The sequence below is a fragment of the Canis lupus genome, chromosome X (assembly GCF_003254725.2).
Source record: "Canis lupus dingo isolate Sandy chromosome X, ASM325472v2, whole genome shotgun sequence".
In the NCBI taxonomy this organism is placed as follows: Eukaryota; Metazoa; Chordata; class Mammalia; order Carnivora; family Canidae; genus Canis; species Canis lupus.
The window spans coordinates 23267064-23283901 of NC_064281.1; the positions used below are offsets into that span (position 1 = coordinate 23267064).

A 16838-nucleotide genomic window follows, 5' to 3' on the forward strand; every position below is an offset into this window, starting at 1 on the left:
TATATATTTAGAGAGCACAAAGGGAAGGGCCAAGGGAGAGGGGAAAGGGGGGACAGAATCATAATCACCCTGTGCCAGGTGTGGAGCCTGACCCTGAGATCACAATCTGAGTCCAAACCAAGAGTCTGACATAACCAACTGCACCAACCAGGCACCCCTTTACAATTTTATTTATTATTCCTCAATAGCTAGAAAAAGTTTTCTGTGGTACAAATAATTTATTCTGGGTAGTTTAGTTGTTTTTTGGTTGTTTCTAGCATAATTTCTGTTCCTATTTTTTTTACCCTCTTTTTCAAATTATGTTTCTATATTCTCTATATACTTTTGTATATTTGTTATGACATTTATTTTCATCTTAAACTTTCATAATAAATAGAATGGGAAGCTCCATGAACAGGAACTATTTGCTCTAGTTAATGTGTGTGAATTATCTTTGATTCTTTCGCAATATATCTGAGGCCCACTTTGTCTCAAGAATTTCTATATGAGAGTTGTATAATAAGTGTATATTCACATTTTTGTTTTGTAATCCAGCTACCTTTCAGAACTAGTGGAGGCCAGAGAAAGAGGGACAGAAACCTCCAGGAATTAGTATAGGTTTTGAGTGTATATGTCATTTCTTAGATGGCCTTAGCAAATAGTGTTGATGGGGTGTGGGAAAGTTAATATTTTAATACATAAAATTTCTTTAAAAAACATTATAAGGTCTATTATTTTTGTTAATTTCATTACATCCAAGGAAAGTAGACTTGATTTTTTTTAAAGATTTTATTTATTTATCATGATAGAGAGAGAGGCAGAGAAACAGGCAGAGGGAGAAGCAGGCTCCATACAGGGAGGCTGACATAGGACTTGATCCTGGGACCCCAGGATCACGCCCTGGGCCGAAGGCAGGTGCTTAAACCGCTGAGCCACCCAGGCTACCCCTAGACTTGATATTCTCAGACTTTTATAGATGATTTTAACTTTCATTATTCAATTTATAAAATGATTTAATCTACTTTTAATTAGCTCAGCAAATTTGCAGCTCTATTGTGTGAGGATATTCCTCACATGCTTTAAATTTTTCCTTCAAAACTATGTGGAGTCTTGGGAAATTTGCTTTAGATGGATACAGTTACCCTAAGTTCTCATACCCCATACTTCATCAGCTTCTCTCCTGAAGTTATGTCAACTCTTCTTATCCGATGGAAGTAAACATAGGTGACATCTGTCAGGAAAATAATCTGAAATTTGGAAACGAGAAAAAATATATTACTGCACTTGACTTTCTTTTGTTTGGGCTATTTTACAATTTTGTAAGGCAGAGGTTAAATTTGGAGACTTTTTGGCTGGTAGAGATGAAATTCCTTTATATTTATTGAAACAGATAACCCCTAAAGGTCTATGGCTCTTTTATTATTTTTTTTGTGTGTACACATTTAGTTTTATTGTAACAAAGCAATTTGTACACTTTTAACGTTTAAAACTGAGCATCTTTCCTTTCCAGTGAAACAAAAAGAAAATTTAAAAATAAACAGGAACAAAATTACAATAGAGAATGTCAATTCCAAATAAGATCCTACAGGTTCTGCTGATTCTCCCATCGAGTGGCAGGGCTCAAGTCATCATTAGGAGAGTTTTATTTTAAAAGTATCATCTTAAACTGCAAGGATGTCCGTTAAACATCACAATTAAACATGACAAAGGAGAAGCCATGTTGTCAAAATGCCCACTTAACCCACCCAAACATCTCAAACCCACCCTTTGCTGATCCCATTTTTTAAAGTTTTTTTTTTTTTTAAACAAGAGAAAGTAGACAGTACATGTTGGTAAATGCTAACTGTCCATATTCACATAGAGACACAGTGTAATCTCTGAGCCCAATATACAGAGAAAGGAGGGAAAAAGCTAGAATTCTATGCACTACTACACAGGGGCCTAGCACCCTCCAGCTTCCAGGAGAGCTAAGGGAGCAGAGAGTTTTTCTTTTTTCCCATAGAGCACGGTGGTGTTGATTCCATAAAGTTTTTGTTGAGACAGGAAGGAATAAAAATGAATTTGGAACAGAAAGGGGTAGAGATTCTTTTCCCGCTGTATTCTGCTAAAAGTATTTCCCCCCAAAATAAGTTGAGAACAATGGTATAAAGGGAGAGAAAAGAGACTTCAAAAAACAGGGCGAATGAGCACAAGAGGGGGCGGGGAAAGAGAGCAACTTGCGCCCAGGGACTGGAGAAAATTAAAAAAGGAAGGTTGGAATCCATCAGTGTTCCATTAGTCATCTTCTCCTTCATCCTCCTCTCCTTCCTCCCCCTCATCATCATCTTCATCTTCTTCACCTTCATCCTCATCTCCTTCTTCATCAATATCTTCCAATCCTTCTTCTTCTTCTTCATCATCATCATCATCTTCTTCTCCTTCTCCTTCTTCATCATCCATATCAGGAACCAAGTAGTACTGTAATGGATTTGGCCAAATATCATCTTTGATGACCTCTCCTAACTCATCTGCACCTGCATCAGAATGGTCAGTAAACCAGGTGAAGAAGCTCTCTGGTTCCTCGTGCTGTCTCTTCCTGCTGGCTTTATTCTGAGTTTGACTTGAACGTTTCATCAAATCTTTTCCAGATTTCCATTTGATTTCAGTGGACTTTGACGATGGATCACCACTCTCATTCAGATGAAATTCTTTGAAGAGAACTTTATTTTCGAAGTAAGGGTTTTCATCAAAATAAAAATCTATTCTGTAACCTGATTTAATATCTTCAAATTCTGTCACTTCGACTCTCGTCAAATAATGCAGCGCCTCTTCATCCTCCTCCCCAAGCAGTGAAGACACTTGTGGATGGTTGACAAATGTTGTTACCCAAAAATTGGGGATTTTGGCGATCAATTCCGACCTCTTCTGAAAAAATGGTTGGCGGAGTTTGTTATAGTTCTGTTCTACTTTCAAAATCTCCTCACTGGCTTGTTCATTAAGTCTGTCTATTTCATTTTGTACTTCATCAATATGTTCAATTGCTTCTTGCTGTTCTTTTTCTCCCTTCGGCAAGTGCTGAGAGGTCGACGTCTCCTCCGGCTTGGGGGCCAGAGGCAGCCTCGGTTTCTTCGTTTGAGGTGCGAGGGAGGACTGGCGCTTGGGGGCCATGCTGTGAGGAAACTTCACGAAAGCAGGAGAGGGGCACGTCAGGAAGAAGCTCCGATTACTCTCTATGGCTCTTTTAGACATTAGCAGTTTTGTATCTAACCTAACAATCTAATTCTACCATTTCTTTTTTTTAAAGTTTTCAAGTCCAGTATAGTTAACAGTGTTATATTAGCTAGAGCTGTACAGAAGTGTTTCAGCACTTTCATACATCACCTGATGCTCATTACAAAATTGCACTCCTTAATCCTCTTCACCTATTTCACCCAACTGCTCACCCACCTCCTCTCTGGTCACCATCAGTTTGTTCTCTGTTGTTAAGGGTTCGCTTCTTAAGAAGCTTTTCTTTTTTCCCCATGATTGTTTGTTCTCTTTCTTAAATTCCACCTATGAGTGAAATCATAAGGTATCTGTCTTTGTTAAATTCCTATATACCTAACTTTTCAGATATTCTCTGGGCTCTTTTTTTAACTATCCTACTTGTTTTCTAATTGATGAATTAAAAAGCATCTTTGACATTGTTCATTTTATATGTCCCTTAGATTCATAATTTTACTTTTTTGAAAACTATACTCGAACCATTTTGGAGGTTTCACTGAGATTCCCAAGTGGTCTCACCTGATGGAGCCAAATAAACTAAATCTTGTGGGCTGGGTAAGTCCAGGCCAGTTTTCTCCTAGCTCCTGGGGTGAATTCTGAATGGCAATAGAACTTTTACTTTGCTAACTCTGTTTTTCTTAAGTTGTTTTCCCCAAATATTAATGATTTTGTGTTTTGTATTTGTTTCCTTTTTGCTCAACTGACAAGTTATTTTCCCGTGGTGGCAGCAGTGATTGGAAATTTCATCTTATGGTCTTACCATTTGGTGATATCTTGCAGATGAATGACAGAGATCTATTTTCTGCTGTGAGAGAAATGACAGAGACTATGGTTTGTTAATAATTTTGGGTTTTGTCTATTTATGAACTTGAGTCAATTAAGAATTTTGTACCCTTTATAAAAAGATTTTATTTATTTATTTATTCATGAGAGACACAGTGAGAGAGAGGCAGAGACACAGGCAGAGGGAGAAGCAGACTTCATGCAGGGAACCCGACGTGGTACTCGATCCCAGGTCTCCAGGATCACACCCTGGGCCAAAGGCAGCACTAAACCGCTGAGCCACCCAGGCTGCCTGGATTTTGTACCCTTTAAGTTCTTTGTACATTTTGGATACTAACCTTTTATTGGATATATCATTTGCAGATATCTTCTCCCATTCACTAGGTTGCCTTTTCTTGTTGAGTTTTGTTTTTTTGTTTTTGTTTTGTTCTGCAAATATTTTTTATTTTGGTGTAGTCCTAATAGTTTATTTTTGCTTTAGTTTCCCTTACCTGAGGAGATCTATCCATAAATATGTTACTAATACTCAACATCTAAGAGATTACTGCCTATGTTTTCTTTTAGGATCTTTATGGTTCTGAGTTTATTTTTATATATGGTGTATGAAAGTGGTCCAGTTTCATTCTTTTGTATGTATGTAGCTATCCAATTTTTCCAACACCATTTATTGAAAAGACTATCTTTTCCCTATTGTATACTCTTGTCTTTGTTGTAAGTTGACCATATATAAGTATGGGTTTATTTCTGGCTTTTGTATCCTGTTCCATTGATTTATGTGTCTGCTTTTGTGCCAGTATCATACATACTCTTGATTACTATGGCTTTATGGTATAGCTTGAGATCTGGGATTATGATACCTCCAGCTTTGTTTTTCTCACTTTTGCTTTGGCTGTTGGAGGTCTTTTGTCATTATATACAAATGTTAGGATTGTTCTAGTTCTGTTAAAAATGTTATTGGTGTTTTTGATAGGGTTTGCATTGATTCTGTAGATTATTTTGGGTAGTATATTCTTTTGGTACAATTGAAAATAAGATTCTTTTCTTAATTTCTCTTTTTGTTACTTTATTATTAGTGTATAGAAATGCCACAGAATCCTGCATATAATCAGTTCTATGTGGTAGAGTCTTTAGGATTCTCTCTATATAGAATCTTCTCATCTGCAAATAGTGGCAGTTCACCTTCTTCCTTTCCAGTTTGGATACATGTTCTTTTTCTTGTCTCATTGCTGCAACTAAGACCTCTTTTACACTACATTGAATAAAAGTGGTGAGAGTGTACATGCTTTTCTTGTTCCTTAAAGTAATAGCCTTCAATTTTCCACTACTGAATATGATGTTAAGGTTTGTCATACATGACCTTTATCAGGTTGAGATATGTTCCCTCTAAACATACCTTGTGAAGAGTTTTTAACATGACCAGTTTTTGTATTTTGTCAAATGTCTTTTCTACCTCTTTTGAAATAATCATTTGGTTTCTACCCTTTCTCTTGTTAATGTGATATATAACATTGACTTATTTGCAAATACTGGACCACTCTTGCTTGCATCCCTGGAATAAAGCCCACTTGACTGTGGTAAATTATTTGAATTTCTTTTTCTTATATTTTTTTTCTGAAACAATGAAAGCTGGAATGTATCATTTTATAATTTTTTAAAAAATACACTATTTAGGAAAACTTAGAAGTATTTTTACATATAAGCAGGAGCACCGTCTCTGAAATTAAGATGGTGTGGTTGAGAGGAAGTCTTTCAGAGCTAAATTTGTAGGGAATTTGGAAATTGGGAGAGATAAGGAAATAGGAGACAAAAAACTATGCCTCTCCAAATTATTTGTCTTTTTCAGTAATGTAAATCCTGAAATTCATTAAGTCATTGCAGAATAAAGAATCATTATAATCAGAAATGATTTTCAAAATCTACAGGTATTTGTTTATAAGTGATTTATGTATTAATGATTCTAATTTTTCATATTATGCCAGGACAAATTTATTTCCATTAAAATTCACATTCAAATGACTCTTGTTATCAGTAGAAAAGCATATTTTAGGTTTTCAGAAAGTTTATTACCACACACATTCTTTAATTATTCCCATTCCTAGAATTAGAATTTTAAATGTATAAGCAACATACTCTTTAATGTGTACATATTCAAACCATATTCAAACCATATTCATTTCTATTTATGTGAAAGTTTCATTTAATTTTAAATTTTGATTCAAATCCATTTTCACACTAAATTATTTTTTCATTGATTGTATAATATCTGCCTTCCACTTAAAGAGCCTTAACATCCAAAGAGAATCTTTTTTCCCAAGAATTTTCTCATTATTTCAAATACCAGTGACTTACAAATCTTGTCACCAAGGGATTTGATCATCCATGCCAAAATTTCTCTCAATTTATTACCACATATACAAGCAATTAAAATGAGTTTTCTGCCATTGCTTTGTCTTTCTGACTTATGTTTATTTCACAAGATAGCAATTTTACAAATCAAGAGTTTTCTGAGTTTCTAAAGGTTTTTATACGTCAAATATTCTCTTTTCCTAAAAACAAATTTAATTTGTGCATAAGAGGTTTCTAGGTTTGGTCATAAAATGTAACATAATATCTTCCATTCAAATAACATAAGTCCCACATATCTTGAAATTTCAGCCAAAATATATTTCACTGTTATGTATCCATATTTTTGCTTGCTGTGCCACCATGACTAAGCACTAATGTAAATATAGCTTTCAGTAAAAGCAACATCTCTTGGCACATTATCATATTTTGCAAACAGAATTTAAAGATGTGATCTGACAAGTACCAGTGCTACTGTATTTATGGAAGGAAGAGCTTGGATGTTTGATGATCCTATCCTCAAGTATGCAGACCTCTGTATTCTTCACATGAGACTTCAAAGCAAATGCTAGAATCGTGTAGTAAATGAGTATATTGTCTGTGGATTCATAACGTGTGCATTCAGGTCCCATTTGGGGGTTACGCTACTAGTCTGTGCTACCACTAGTAGCATAGACTGGTGTTATGATGCCAAGGGATTGAAACTTAGCTTTCTCTTCTGTAAAAATGGCAATATTCTTAACATATACCTTGTAAAAGCACTGTTAATATTAAACTAACACGTGTAAGGCATATGAAATGGGTTCAGGTTTGTAGTCTGTACAAGTATGCTCTCAATGTTATATACTTTTCACCAAGGGAATATTGTTTATAAAAATATATTCAGAAGTCATTTTTATCAATGACATATGAGTCTTTGTGTATGTATACGTATATGTATGTATATGTATACACACAGTGCTATGAGGTATATACATGTATCATATATTTTTACCCTTGATTAACCCTCATTCATTTGCAAAGACTCACTTCTGGCTCTGCATATTTACTGATGCCACTCTGAACTCAGCAAGTCATTCTCTGACCTTTATTTCTTTTTGTTGTCTGATTGTTGAAGCTAGGATATCTAGTACTCTGTTGAATAGCAGTGGTGAGAGTGGACATCCCTGTCATGTTTCTGATCTTAGGGGAAAGGCTCTCAGTGTTTCCCCATTGAGAATATTTGCTGTGGGCTTTTCATAAATGGTTTTTAAGATATTGAGGCATGTTCCCTGTATCCGTACACTTTGAAGAGTTTTGATCAGGAATGGATGCTGTATTTTGTCAAATTCTTACTTTGCATCTATTGAGAGGATCATATAGTTCTTGTTTTTTCTCTTGTTGATGTGATCTGTCACGTTGATTGTTTTATGAATGTTGAACCAGCCTTGCATCCCGGGGATAAATCCCACTTGGTCATGGTGAATAATCTTCTTAATGTATTGTTGGATCCCATTGGCTAGTATCTTGTTGAGAATTTTGCATCTGTGTTCATCAGGGATATTAGTCTTTTTTTGGTGGGGTCTTTGTCTGATTTTGGATATTCTCCTTTTGGTGGGATCTTTGTCTGGTTTTGGAATGAAGATAATACTGGCATCATAAAATGAATTTGGAAGTATTCCCCCTCTTTCTATCCTTCAACACAGCTTTAGTAGAATAGGTATGGTTTCTTTAAACATTTGATAGAATTCCCCTGAGAAGCCATCTAGCCCTGGACTTTTGTGTCTTGGGAGGTTTTCGACGATTGCTTCAATTTCCTCGCTGGTTATTGGTCTGTTTGGGTTTTCTATTTCTTCTTGTTCCAGTTTTGGTAATTTGTGGTTTTCCAGAAATGCATCCATTTCCTCTAGATTGCCTAATTTGTTTGCATATAGCTTCTTATAACACGTTTTTAAGATCTTTTTTATCTCCTTGGTATTGGTTGTGATCTCTTTCATTCATGCTTTTATTAATTTGAGTCTCTTTTCTTTTTAATAAGGCTGGTTAGGGGTTTATTTATCTTATTAATTCTTTCAAAGAACCAACTCCTGGTTTTGTTGATCTGTTCTACAGTTTTTCTAGTCTCTATTTCATTGAGTTCTGTTCGAATCTTTAATATCTCTCTTCTTCTGTTTGGTGTAGGTTTTACTTGCTGTTCTTTCTCCAATTCCTTTAAGTGTGAAGTTAGCTTGTGTATCTGAGTTTTTCCAATTTTTGAGGGATTCCTTGTATTGCTATATATTTCCCTCTTAGAACCGCTTCTGCTGTATCCCAAAGATTTTGAACGGTTGTATCTTCATTTTCATTAGTTTCCATGAATCTTTTTAATTCTTCTCTAATTCCCCAGTTTACCCATTCATCTTTTAATAGGATGCTCTTTAACCTCCACATGTTTGAGTTTCTTCCAAATTTCTTATGATTGAGTTTTAGTTTCAAAGCATTGTGGTCTGAAAATATCTGGAACAATCCCAGTCTTTTGGTATCGGTTGAGACCTGATTTGTGACCCAGTATGTGGTCTATTCTGGAGAAAGTTCTATATGCACTTGAAAAGAATGTGTATTCAGTTGCGTTCGGATGGAAAGTTCTGTATATATCTGTTCTGTATATATTTGTGAAATCTATGTGGTCCAGTGTATCATTTAAGGCCCTTGTTTCTTTGGTGATGTTGTGCTTAGAAGATTTGTCATTTGCTGAAAGTGCCGTGTCTCCTACTATTAGTGTATTGGTCTTAACAGGATTTTTTTGTTCACACTCTTCAAAAGCTTGATAACCTTTGATTATTTTATTTACAGATTTTCTTTATATTTTGCTAGTATTTTCTCTTTTGAACCTACATCATCTTATGAAGTATTTTAAATTGTTTGAAGTTAGAACTGCCAAATCCCATTGAATTTTTTAGAATCCAAAACTGATTTTAGCCTGACTTTGAAGTATAGTCTCATGCCTCACTTTCCTACCACAGACACTCTGCTCTGGGTGAGGGGTAGAAAGTGGCTTGGTTTTATCAGGGATGAGAGTGAGTTTGTTCACACAAGCAGTTTACGGGACAGCAAGCACAAACTTAAGTGGCCACAGGGTTTTGATCTGTGGCTCAAACTCCCTTTAATAATCACTGTCACCAATCATCCCTGTGCCACTATATGCAAGTGCTAATAAATGTTCCTTAGAATAGAGTGTATATAAATGTGGGATGGAAGTCATATCTACTAGCTCCCACTCCTCTATGACTGACTTCACTTCCAAAATGAACAGAGACAATTTTTAACAGAATATCACATACAGCCTAGACTAACCTTGATTGCATCTAAGATGGAAAAGAGGGCCCTGAGCCAGGGAGTTCTCTTCTACAGTGAGAGGCTCTCAGCAGGTAGCTGATCAACTCACATACCTGAAAGCCTTTATCATCTCATTAGTTTCCAATTGTCTGCTCCTCAGTGCACTCACACATCATTTCGCTAAAGCCTCAGCTGGTCTTTGTCAGCTCTCATCAGGAGATCTGCATCCCAGTGATATTAAATCGATTTTATATCACAATGTAAGTCAAATTGTAAGTTTGCTTAGCCAGCATCTATGAACTATGTTGTAATAACTGAAATTCAGCATTTCCAAAACCTATGTTTTGAAAATGCTGCCAGGTGAAGGCCCATAATGGACTTTGGAAGACCAATTAATTAGGATACTGTTTCATCTGTCAGTATTGTTTAGTAATATCCAAGTTAACAGCCATGTGTTGCTTCCAGGTGTATTGCTTAATTTCCAAACTTCGTTGTCATTTTTAGAAGAGTTTAAAGCATTTTTCCTCAAACTTGGATACACATTAGAATCATCTAGGGAGGTTTTAAATATACTGATGGCTAGGCTTTACCTCCAGAGATACTGATTTAATTGATCTGGGTGAACTCTGTCATTGCTATTGTTTAAAAAGCTTCCCAGATGATTCCAGTTTGAAGCTAGGCTAGAAAACCACTAGTTTATAATAGAAGCAGTTGCTTAAACTTTTCTGTGCTTCATAATAAACTTCTGCTAAGTCAATTAAAACAATATTCCACTAAGAAAAAAAAATTGAGTGCTGTAGTCTTTTTTTTAAAAGCCAATACATTTCTGTACTGGTTCTAGAAAATTCATATTGAATATTGTTTCTTTAGCCTGGACTGGTCTTTATCCTTGATGTAACAGGTTTGTTAGCCTCAGAAGCGACATATACATTAAATAATTTCTGATTATTTCTGAGCACCTATTATTTGAGTAGTTAGATGCTATGTGGAAATTAATATACTTAAAACATATTGACCACAAGACATATTTATCTGAAATACTGTGACGAAGGCATAGTTATTTCATAGCTATATGAAATAATGGCCCATAATACAAAAATTAACTGATGCTTGTTAAATTAGAAATAGAGACTATATAGTTACCATGTAGCTTGCTAACGAACTGTTGAAATTCTTTCTTTCAAGTGTTGGGGGTGAAACAACCTTTGAAGGGATGAGGTGAGAGAAGCCTCAACCTAAACTAGATAGATGGAGTGAGAAGGGATGTGAGGTGACAAAAATTGGCTTTTTATTCAAAGATCAGTGATTAGGAAACAGTTATAAACGTAAGTGCCATTGGTAAATTGCAGAACTAGCCCGTTATTTTCTCTTCCTAATGCTGCTCTCCTTTAATGCTGCATTCAGTCAGCTCTGTTTCTTCTGTATTTCTACTTGCTTCTTAGGCCTTTGTCATCACCATGGGAATATGCCCTGGTTAGCCTGTTGGAGGATAGATGTGGATGAGAGCAGTCAGCTTGGTTAACAGTCAGCTGACTCTAGACTTGTAAGTATAGCCAAGTTCAACAGAGCCATCTGGCCAGCCCCCAGTAGACCCTGCACATATGAACAATACACTCAAAAGGATAATAATCCAATAAGTAGAATGGAAGAATTATATGAATAAAAGCATATATCTATTTTATTAATCTCTCTGGGTTTTAAAATGTGACGTTTCCAGAATCTACCTATATGCTACTTATACTGATGCTTATTTCACAGTTTTAATTAGTATTTTAGCTGCTGAGTATTCTTTAGAAATACATCCACCTTTGTATGTTGCCTGCCAGATTAACTACCTAAATCTTTTTAAAACAGTCTTATTTTAAGAAAAATTAACTTTGCCTCATCACCTAGGAAAATGGGTGGGAATATGAAGTATTCTGATTCCTTCTTAGTCTAGGAGTTGTACTTGGAGAAAAAAAAAAGGTAATAATACCTTCTAAACTTAATTTGCTCTTTCCTCCTCCAGGGTTTTCAAACTATGCCCAATTGCTCTTACAAACAGCTCAAAACATCCAGGTTTATTAGAGTGTTGATACTCTCAGGAATAGATCCACCCACACAGCCAGTAGTTTTTGTAGAAATTCAAGGCAAAGTGATATTCAGTGAACCTTATGGAATTAATAAGGAGCAAAGTATCAATAAAGAATTTAAGGAGGTACACAGTAAAGACAGAGAACTACTTTATTCACTCCTGGTGTTCTTTAAAGTTTGTCATCCGACTTTGTGTTCCTTATGCCTATTGCCAGTAGTTATTTATATGAGCTTCACACAGCAAATGATTATCATATAACCTGATTGCAGGGGTATAAGGATGAAGATTAATCTTCATCTTTGGCTCATAATACACATTCATTGTTGGTCCAGGCATGACCCTCTTTTATTATTCAGTTAGGTATGCATATGTTTGTATTTATTTCTCTATGTGAATATAAGAACCTGAGAAATCATCCCTCAACATGAAAAATAGAATCTTGATAATAAGTTAAACTAATACATGATCCTATACAAACCATTATCCTGCCTACTCCTCACCTAATGGAATTTCTATGTAAATTCTGTGTTCATTTCCTTAGGTTAAATGGCATCTAGTTTTAAATTAACTATATATATTCCTAAAAAGTATATGCAAAGACATATAGGTATAACTATAGATAGATAAACAGATATACAGGCTGTTATGTTCTCTTTTAGGATTTTTTAACTTAAAAATTCAGGGTTTCACATATTATATCTTGCTACAATTTATTCACTTTAACTTCTGTACAATATTCCTCTGTGTGAACATACATATTTCATTTATCCATTCCCCTCTGGATAGATGGATTGTTTTCAGGTTTTTGCTCTCATGAACAGTGTTATTATAGATGTTCTTGCATGTGTCTCTGAATGTGAGTTCCTTTTAGGATTGGAATTGTTTAGTCATAAGGGATGTGTATATAGAATTTTATGAGATAATGCCAAATATTTTCCAAAGTAGCTGTACCAATTTTAGAGTGTCACCTGAAATCTTTCAAAATGCTATGGGTCTATATTCTCTCCCACATGTGGTGTTAGACATTTTTATTTGAACTTTCACTAGTCCAAATGGAAAAATATATATCAATATATATCATTTTGATCTTGATTTGCATTTCATTTGTCAGAACATGTGTTTTCAAATTTATTAGCACCAAGTTTCTTATCATGTGTCAAATGCATATTCTTTATTTCCCTTCATTTTTCTTTTGGGTTGTTTCTGATTTCCTTAGTGATTTGTGGAAGATTTTTGCATATTCCTAATATTTATTGTTTGTCATTTGTGTAATGACAAATGCACTCCCAGTCTGTAACTTGAATTTTACTTTAAGATATCTCTTGATAATTTTCAAAACTACAAAAAAGTTAAAAGAATAGTACAATGAGTATCAGTTCATCCTAGATTTATCAATTGTTAACATTTTGCCACACAAGCTGTATTAACATGTTTCTCTGCATATTATTTTGCAAAACCACTTGAAAAGTTACATCATGATACTTTATCTCTTAAGAATAAGACACAGTCCTATATAACCACAGTATAATTACTGCATTTAAAATAATAAAAAAATTCTATACTATCATGTAATATATCATGCAATATTCTGATATCCCTGGTTCTCCCCAAATTGTCTTCTGGAGCTTTTTAATATCCAAAGTTCAGAAATCTTTTTTGTCATTTTTTAATCTCAAACATCTGCCTTTTTGGTTTTCTCATTGCTTGTTTTTTACATTTATTTGTTTCTCATGGCATTAAATTTTTGAAGAATCTGGTCTGTTATCTCTTATAAAATCTTCCAGTTAGAATTTTAATAATTGTTTCCTCATGATTAGAATTAGTTCAAACATTTTTGAACATATAAATGCCTTATAGGGAATGTTAACTGCCTTCTTACAGTGTCACTTCAGAAGCCTATAAAGTTTGTCCCACTTTTGGTAATACTGAATTACCTAGTTAACACAGTGTTGGCTAGATGACTCCAATGTTAAAGATGTTTCCTTGCTTTTAGTAAGTAATCTGTGGGGTGGTACTTGAGTATTAAATAACCCCAGTGGTTTTTTCACCAGTTTTTAATTCCCCAATTATATTATTCTTTACAAACTTGATATTAAGGGGTACCTGGCTGGCTCAGTAGGTTAAGCATCTGCCTTCAGCTCAGGTCATGATATCAAGGTCCTGGGACTGAGCCCTGCATTGGGCTGTCTGCCCAGCAGGGAGTCTGCTTCTCCTTCTCCCCCTGCTCATGCACTCTCTCTCTCTCAAGTAAAATCTAAAACACACACACACACACACACACACACACACACACACACACATACACACACAAACTTGATGTTGGGCATCTTTTCATATGTCTGTTGTTCCACCCAGTTTTTAATTGAAGCGTTTTGTTATTGAGTTGTATGGCTTCATATATTTTGGATATTAACCCCTTATTGCATGTATCATTTGCAAGCATCTTCACCCTATTAAGTAGGTTACCTTTTGTTTTGTTGATGGTTTCCTTGGCTATGCAAAAGTTTTTTAGTTTGAAGTACTCCTGTTTATTTCTGCTTTTTTTTTTTTTAAAAAAGATTCTATTTATTTCAGAGAAAGAGTGAGCGAGCAGGGGAGGAGCAGAGGGAGAGGGGAGCAAGCAGACTTCTCCATGAACACAGAGCCCACAAGGGCCGATCCCACTACCCTGAGATCATGACCTGAGCCACAATCAAGAGTTGATGATTAACCAACTGAGTCACCCAGGCACCCCTGTTTATTTCTGCTTTTGTTGCCTTTCTCTGATGAGACAAATCCAAAAAAGTACTGCTGAGACTGATGTCAAACAGCTTCCTGCCTATGTTTTCTTCTAGATGTTTCAGATCTTATGTTCATTTTTATTCTTGTATATAAGAAAGTGGTGCAGTTTTCTCAGCACCATTTATTGAAAAGACTTTTTCCCATCTTATGTTACTGCCACCTTTGTCATATATTAATTGATCATATAATCATGGGTTTATTTCTGGACTCTCTTAGTCTGTTCTATTATCTATATATCTGTTTTTATGACAGTACCATGCTGTTTTGATCACTACAGCTTTGTAGTATATCTTGAAATCTGGGATTGTAATACCTCCAGCTTTGTTCTATCTCAAGAGTCCTTTAGCTATTTCAGGTCTTTTGTGGTTCCATACAAATTTTAGGATAATTTATTGTAGTTCTGTGAAAAATGCCATTGGTATTTGGATAGGAGTTGCAATGAGTCTATAGTTTGCATTGGGTAGTATGGACATTTTAATATTCTTTCATTCATGAACACAGTGTATCTTTCTGTGTTCTTTTCATTTTTGCTGATATCAGTGTTATAGTTTTCATAGTACAAGTCTTTCACCCCTTGTTTAAATTTCTTCCTAGATATTTTATTCTTTATGATGCAATTGTAAATGGGATTGTTTTATTAATTTCTCTTCCTGCTACTTTGTTATTAGTGTACAGAAATGCAACACATTGTTTTATATTAATTTTATATTCTGCAACTTTACCAAATTATTATTATTTTTTTTACTTTTAGTAGATTTTTGGTAGAGTCTTTAGGGTTTTCTATATATAGTATGCCATTTGCCAATAATGACAATTTTATTTCATCCTTTCTAATTTAGGTGCTTATTTATTTTTTTGTCTGATTTATGTGCCCACAATTTCTGATACTGTATTGAAAAAAGTGGTGAGAATAAGCGTCTTTGTCTTGTTTCTGATCTTAGAGGAAGGGCTTTTAGTTTTTCACCAATGAGTATGATGATAGCTATGGGTTTGTCATACATGGTTTCTATTATGTTGAAGTATATTTTCTATATGCCAATTAGTTTTTTACCATATATAGATGTTAAATTTTGTAAAATGCTTTTTCTGCATCTATTGAAATGGTCATATGATTTTTATCCTTTGTTTTGTTAATAACATGATTTATTTTTTATTAATAACATTTATTGATTTGTGATTGTTAACCATGCTTGCATCCTAGAATGAATCCCACTATATTGCGGTGTGTGATCTTTTTAATGTATTGTTGAATTTTGTTGCTAGAATTTTGTTAAGGAATTTTACATCTATGTTCATCAGGGGTTATTGGCTATAGTTTTTTTTTTTTGGTAGTATTTTTGTCTGCTTTTGGTATTAGGATAATGGTAGCCTCATAAAGTGAATTTGTGTTTTTTCTACTTTAATTTTTTGGAATAATTTCAGAATGGGTATCAACTCTTATGTAAATGTTTATGTGGAATTCACCTATGAAGCCATCTGGTCCTGGAATTTTAAGAGATTTTTTAATACTGATTTCATTTCATTAGTAGGAATTACTCTAGTCAGATTTTCTATTTCTTTATGATTCAGTCTTGGAAGATTTTATGTTCCTAGCAATTTATTTATTCTAGATTGTCTAATTTGTTGACACATAATTATTTATAGTATTTGCTTAGATTTTTTTATATTTCTGTGGTATAAGTTGTAATTTTCCCTTTTTGATTTCTGATTTTATTTGGGCTCTCCATCTTTTTTTTCTTGATGTCTGGTTACAAGTTCATCTACTTTATCTTTTCAAAGAACCAGGTCTTAGTTTAATTGGTCTTTTTTTATCATTGTTTTAGTCTCTATTTCATTTATTCCACTCTGATCTTGATTATTTCCTTCCTTCTACTAATGCTGGGCTTTGTTTTTCCTTTTCTACTTCTTTTAAATTTAAAATTAGATTGTTTGAAATTTTTCTTGTTTCTTGAGATAGGCCTGTATCACTATGAACTTCTCCCTAAGAATTATTTTTGCTGCATTCCAAAGATTTAGGAAGGTTATATTTCCATTTGTCTCAAGGTATTTTTTGGTTTCCTCTCTTTGACTTTTTCATTGATCCATTGGTTGTTTAGAAGCATGTTGCTTAGTTTCAATATGTTTAATTCCAGTTCTCCAGTAATTTCTTGTTTCATCCCATTGTGGTCAGATAATATGCTTGACATGATTTCATTCTTCTTAAATTTAGACTTGTTTTGTTGTCTAACATGTGATATATCCTGGAGAATGTTCATGTGCACTTGAATAGAATGTGTATTCTGCTATTTTTGTATCCCCAGTCTTTGAGCCCCCTGGTTACAAAAACTCACAAAATTCAGCC

The 16838-nt window shown here is 34.5% G+C and overlaps 1 protein-coding gene across 1 annotated transcript; it reads right to left on the bottom strand.

Annotated features, from left to right (window-relative positions):
- Positions 1-2195: 2195 nt before the first annotated feature.
- On the bottom strand, positions 2196-3133 carry LOC112654564 (protein SET). Its single transcript, XM_025439137.2, has one exon. The coding sequence runs from the start codon at positions 3124-3126 to the stop codon at positions 2254-2256; it is 873 nt and encodes a 290-aa protein (XP_025294922.1). The 5' UTR covers positions 3127-3133; the 3' UTR covers positions 2196-2253.
- Between the last annotated feature and the right edge of the window lie 13705 nt (positions 3134-16838).

Excerpts from the sequence above, each read along its gene's own strand:
- LOC112654564 (XM_025439137.2), bottom strand. The coding sequence starts at position 3,126 with ATGGCCCCCAAGCGCCAGTCCTCCCTCGCACCTCAAACGAAGAAACCG.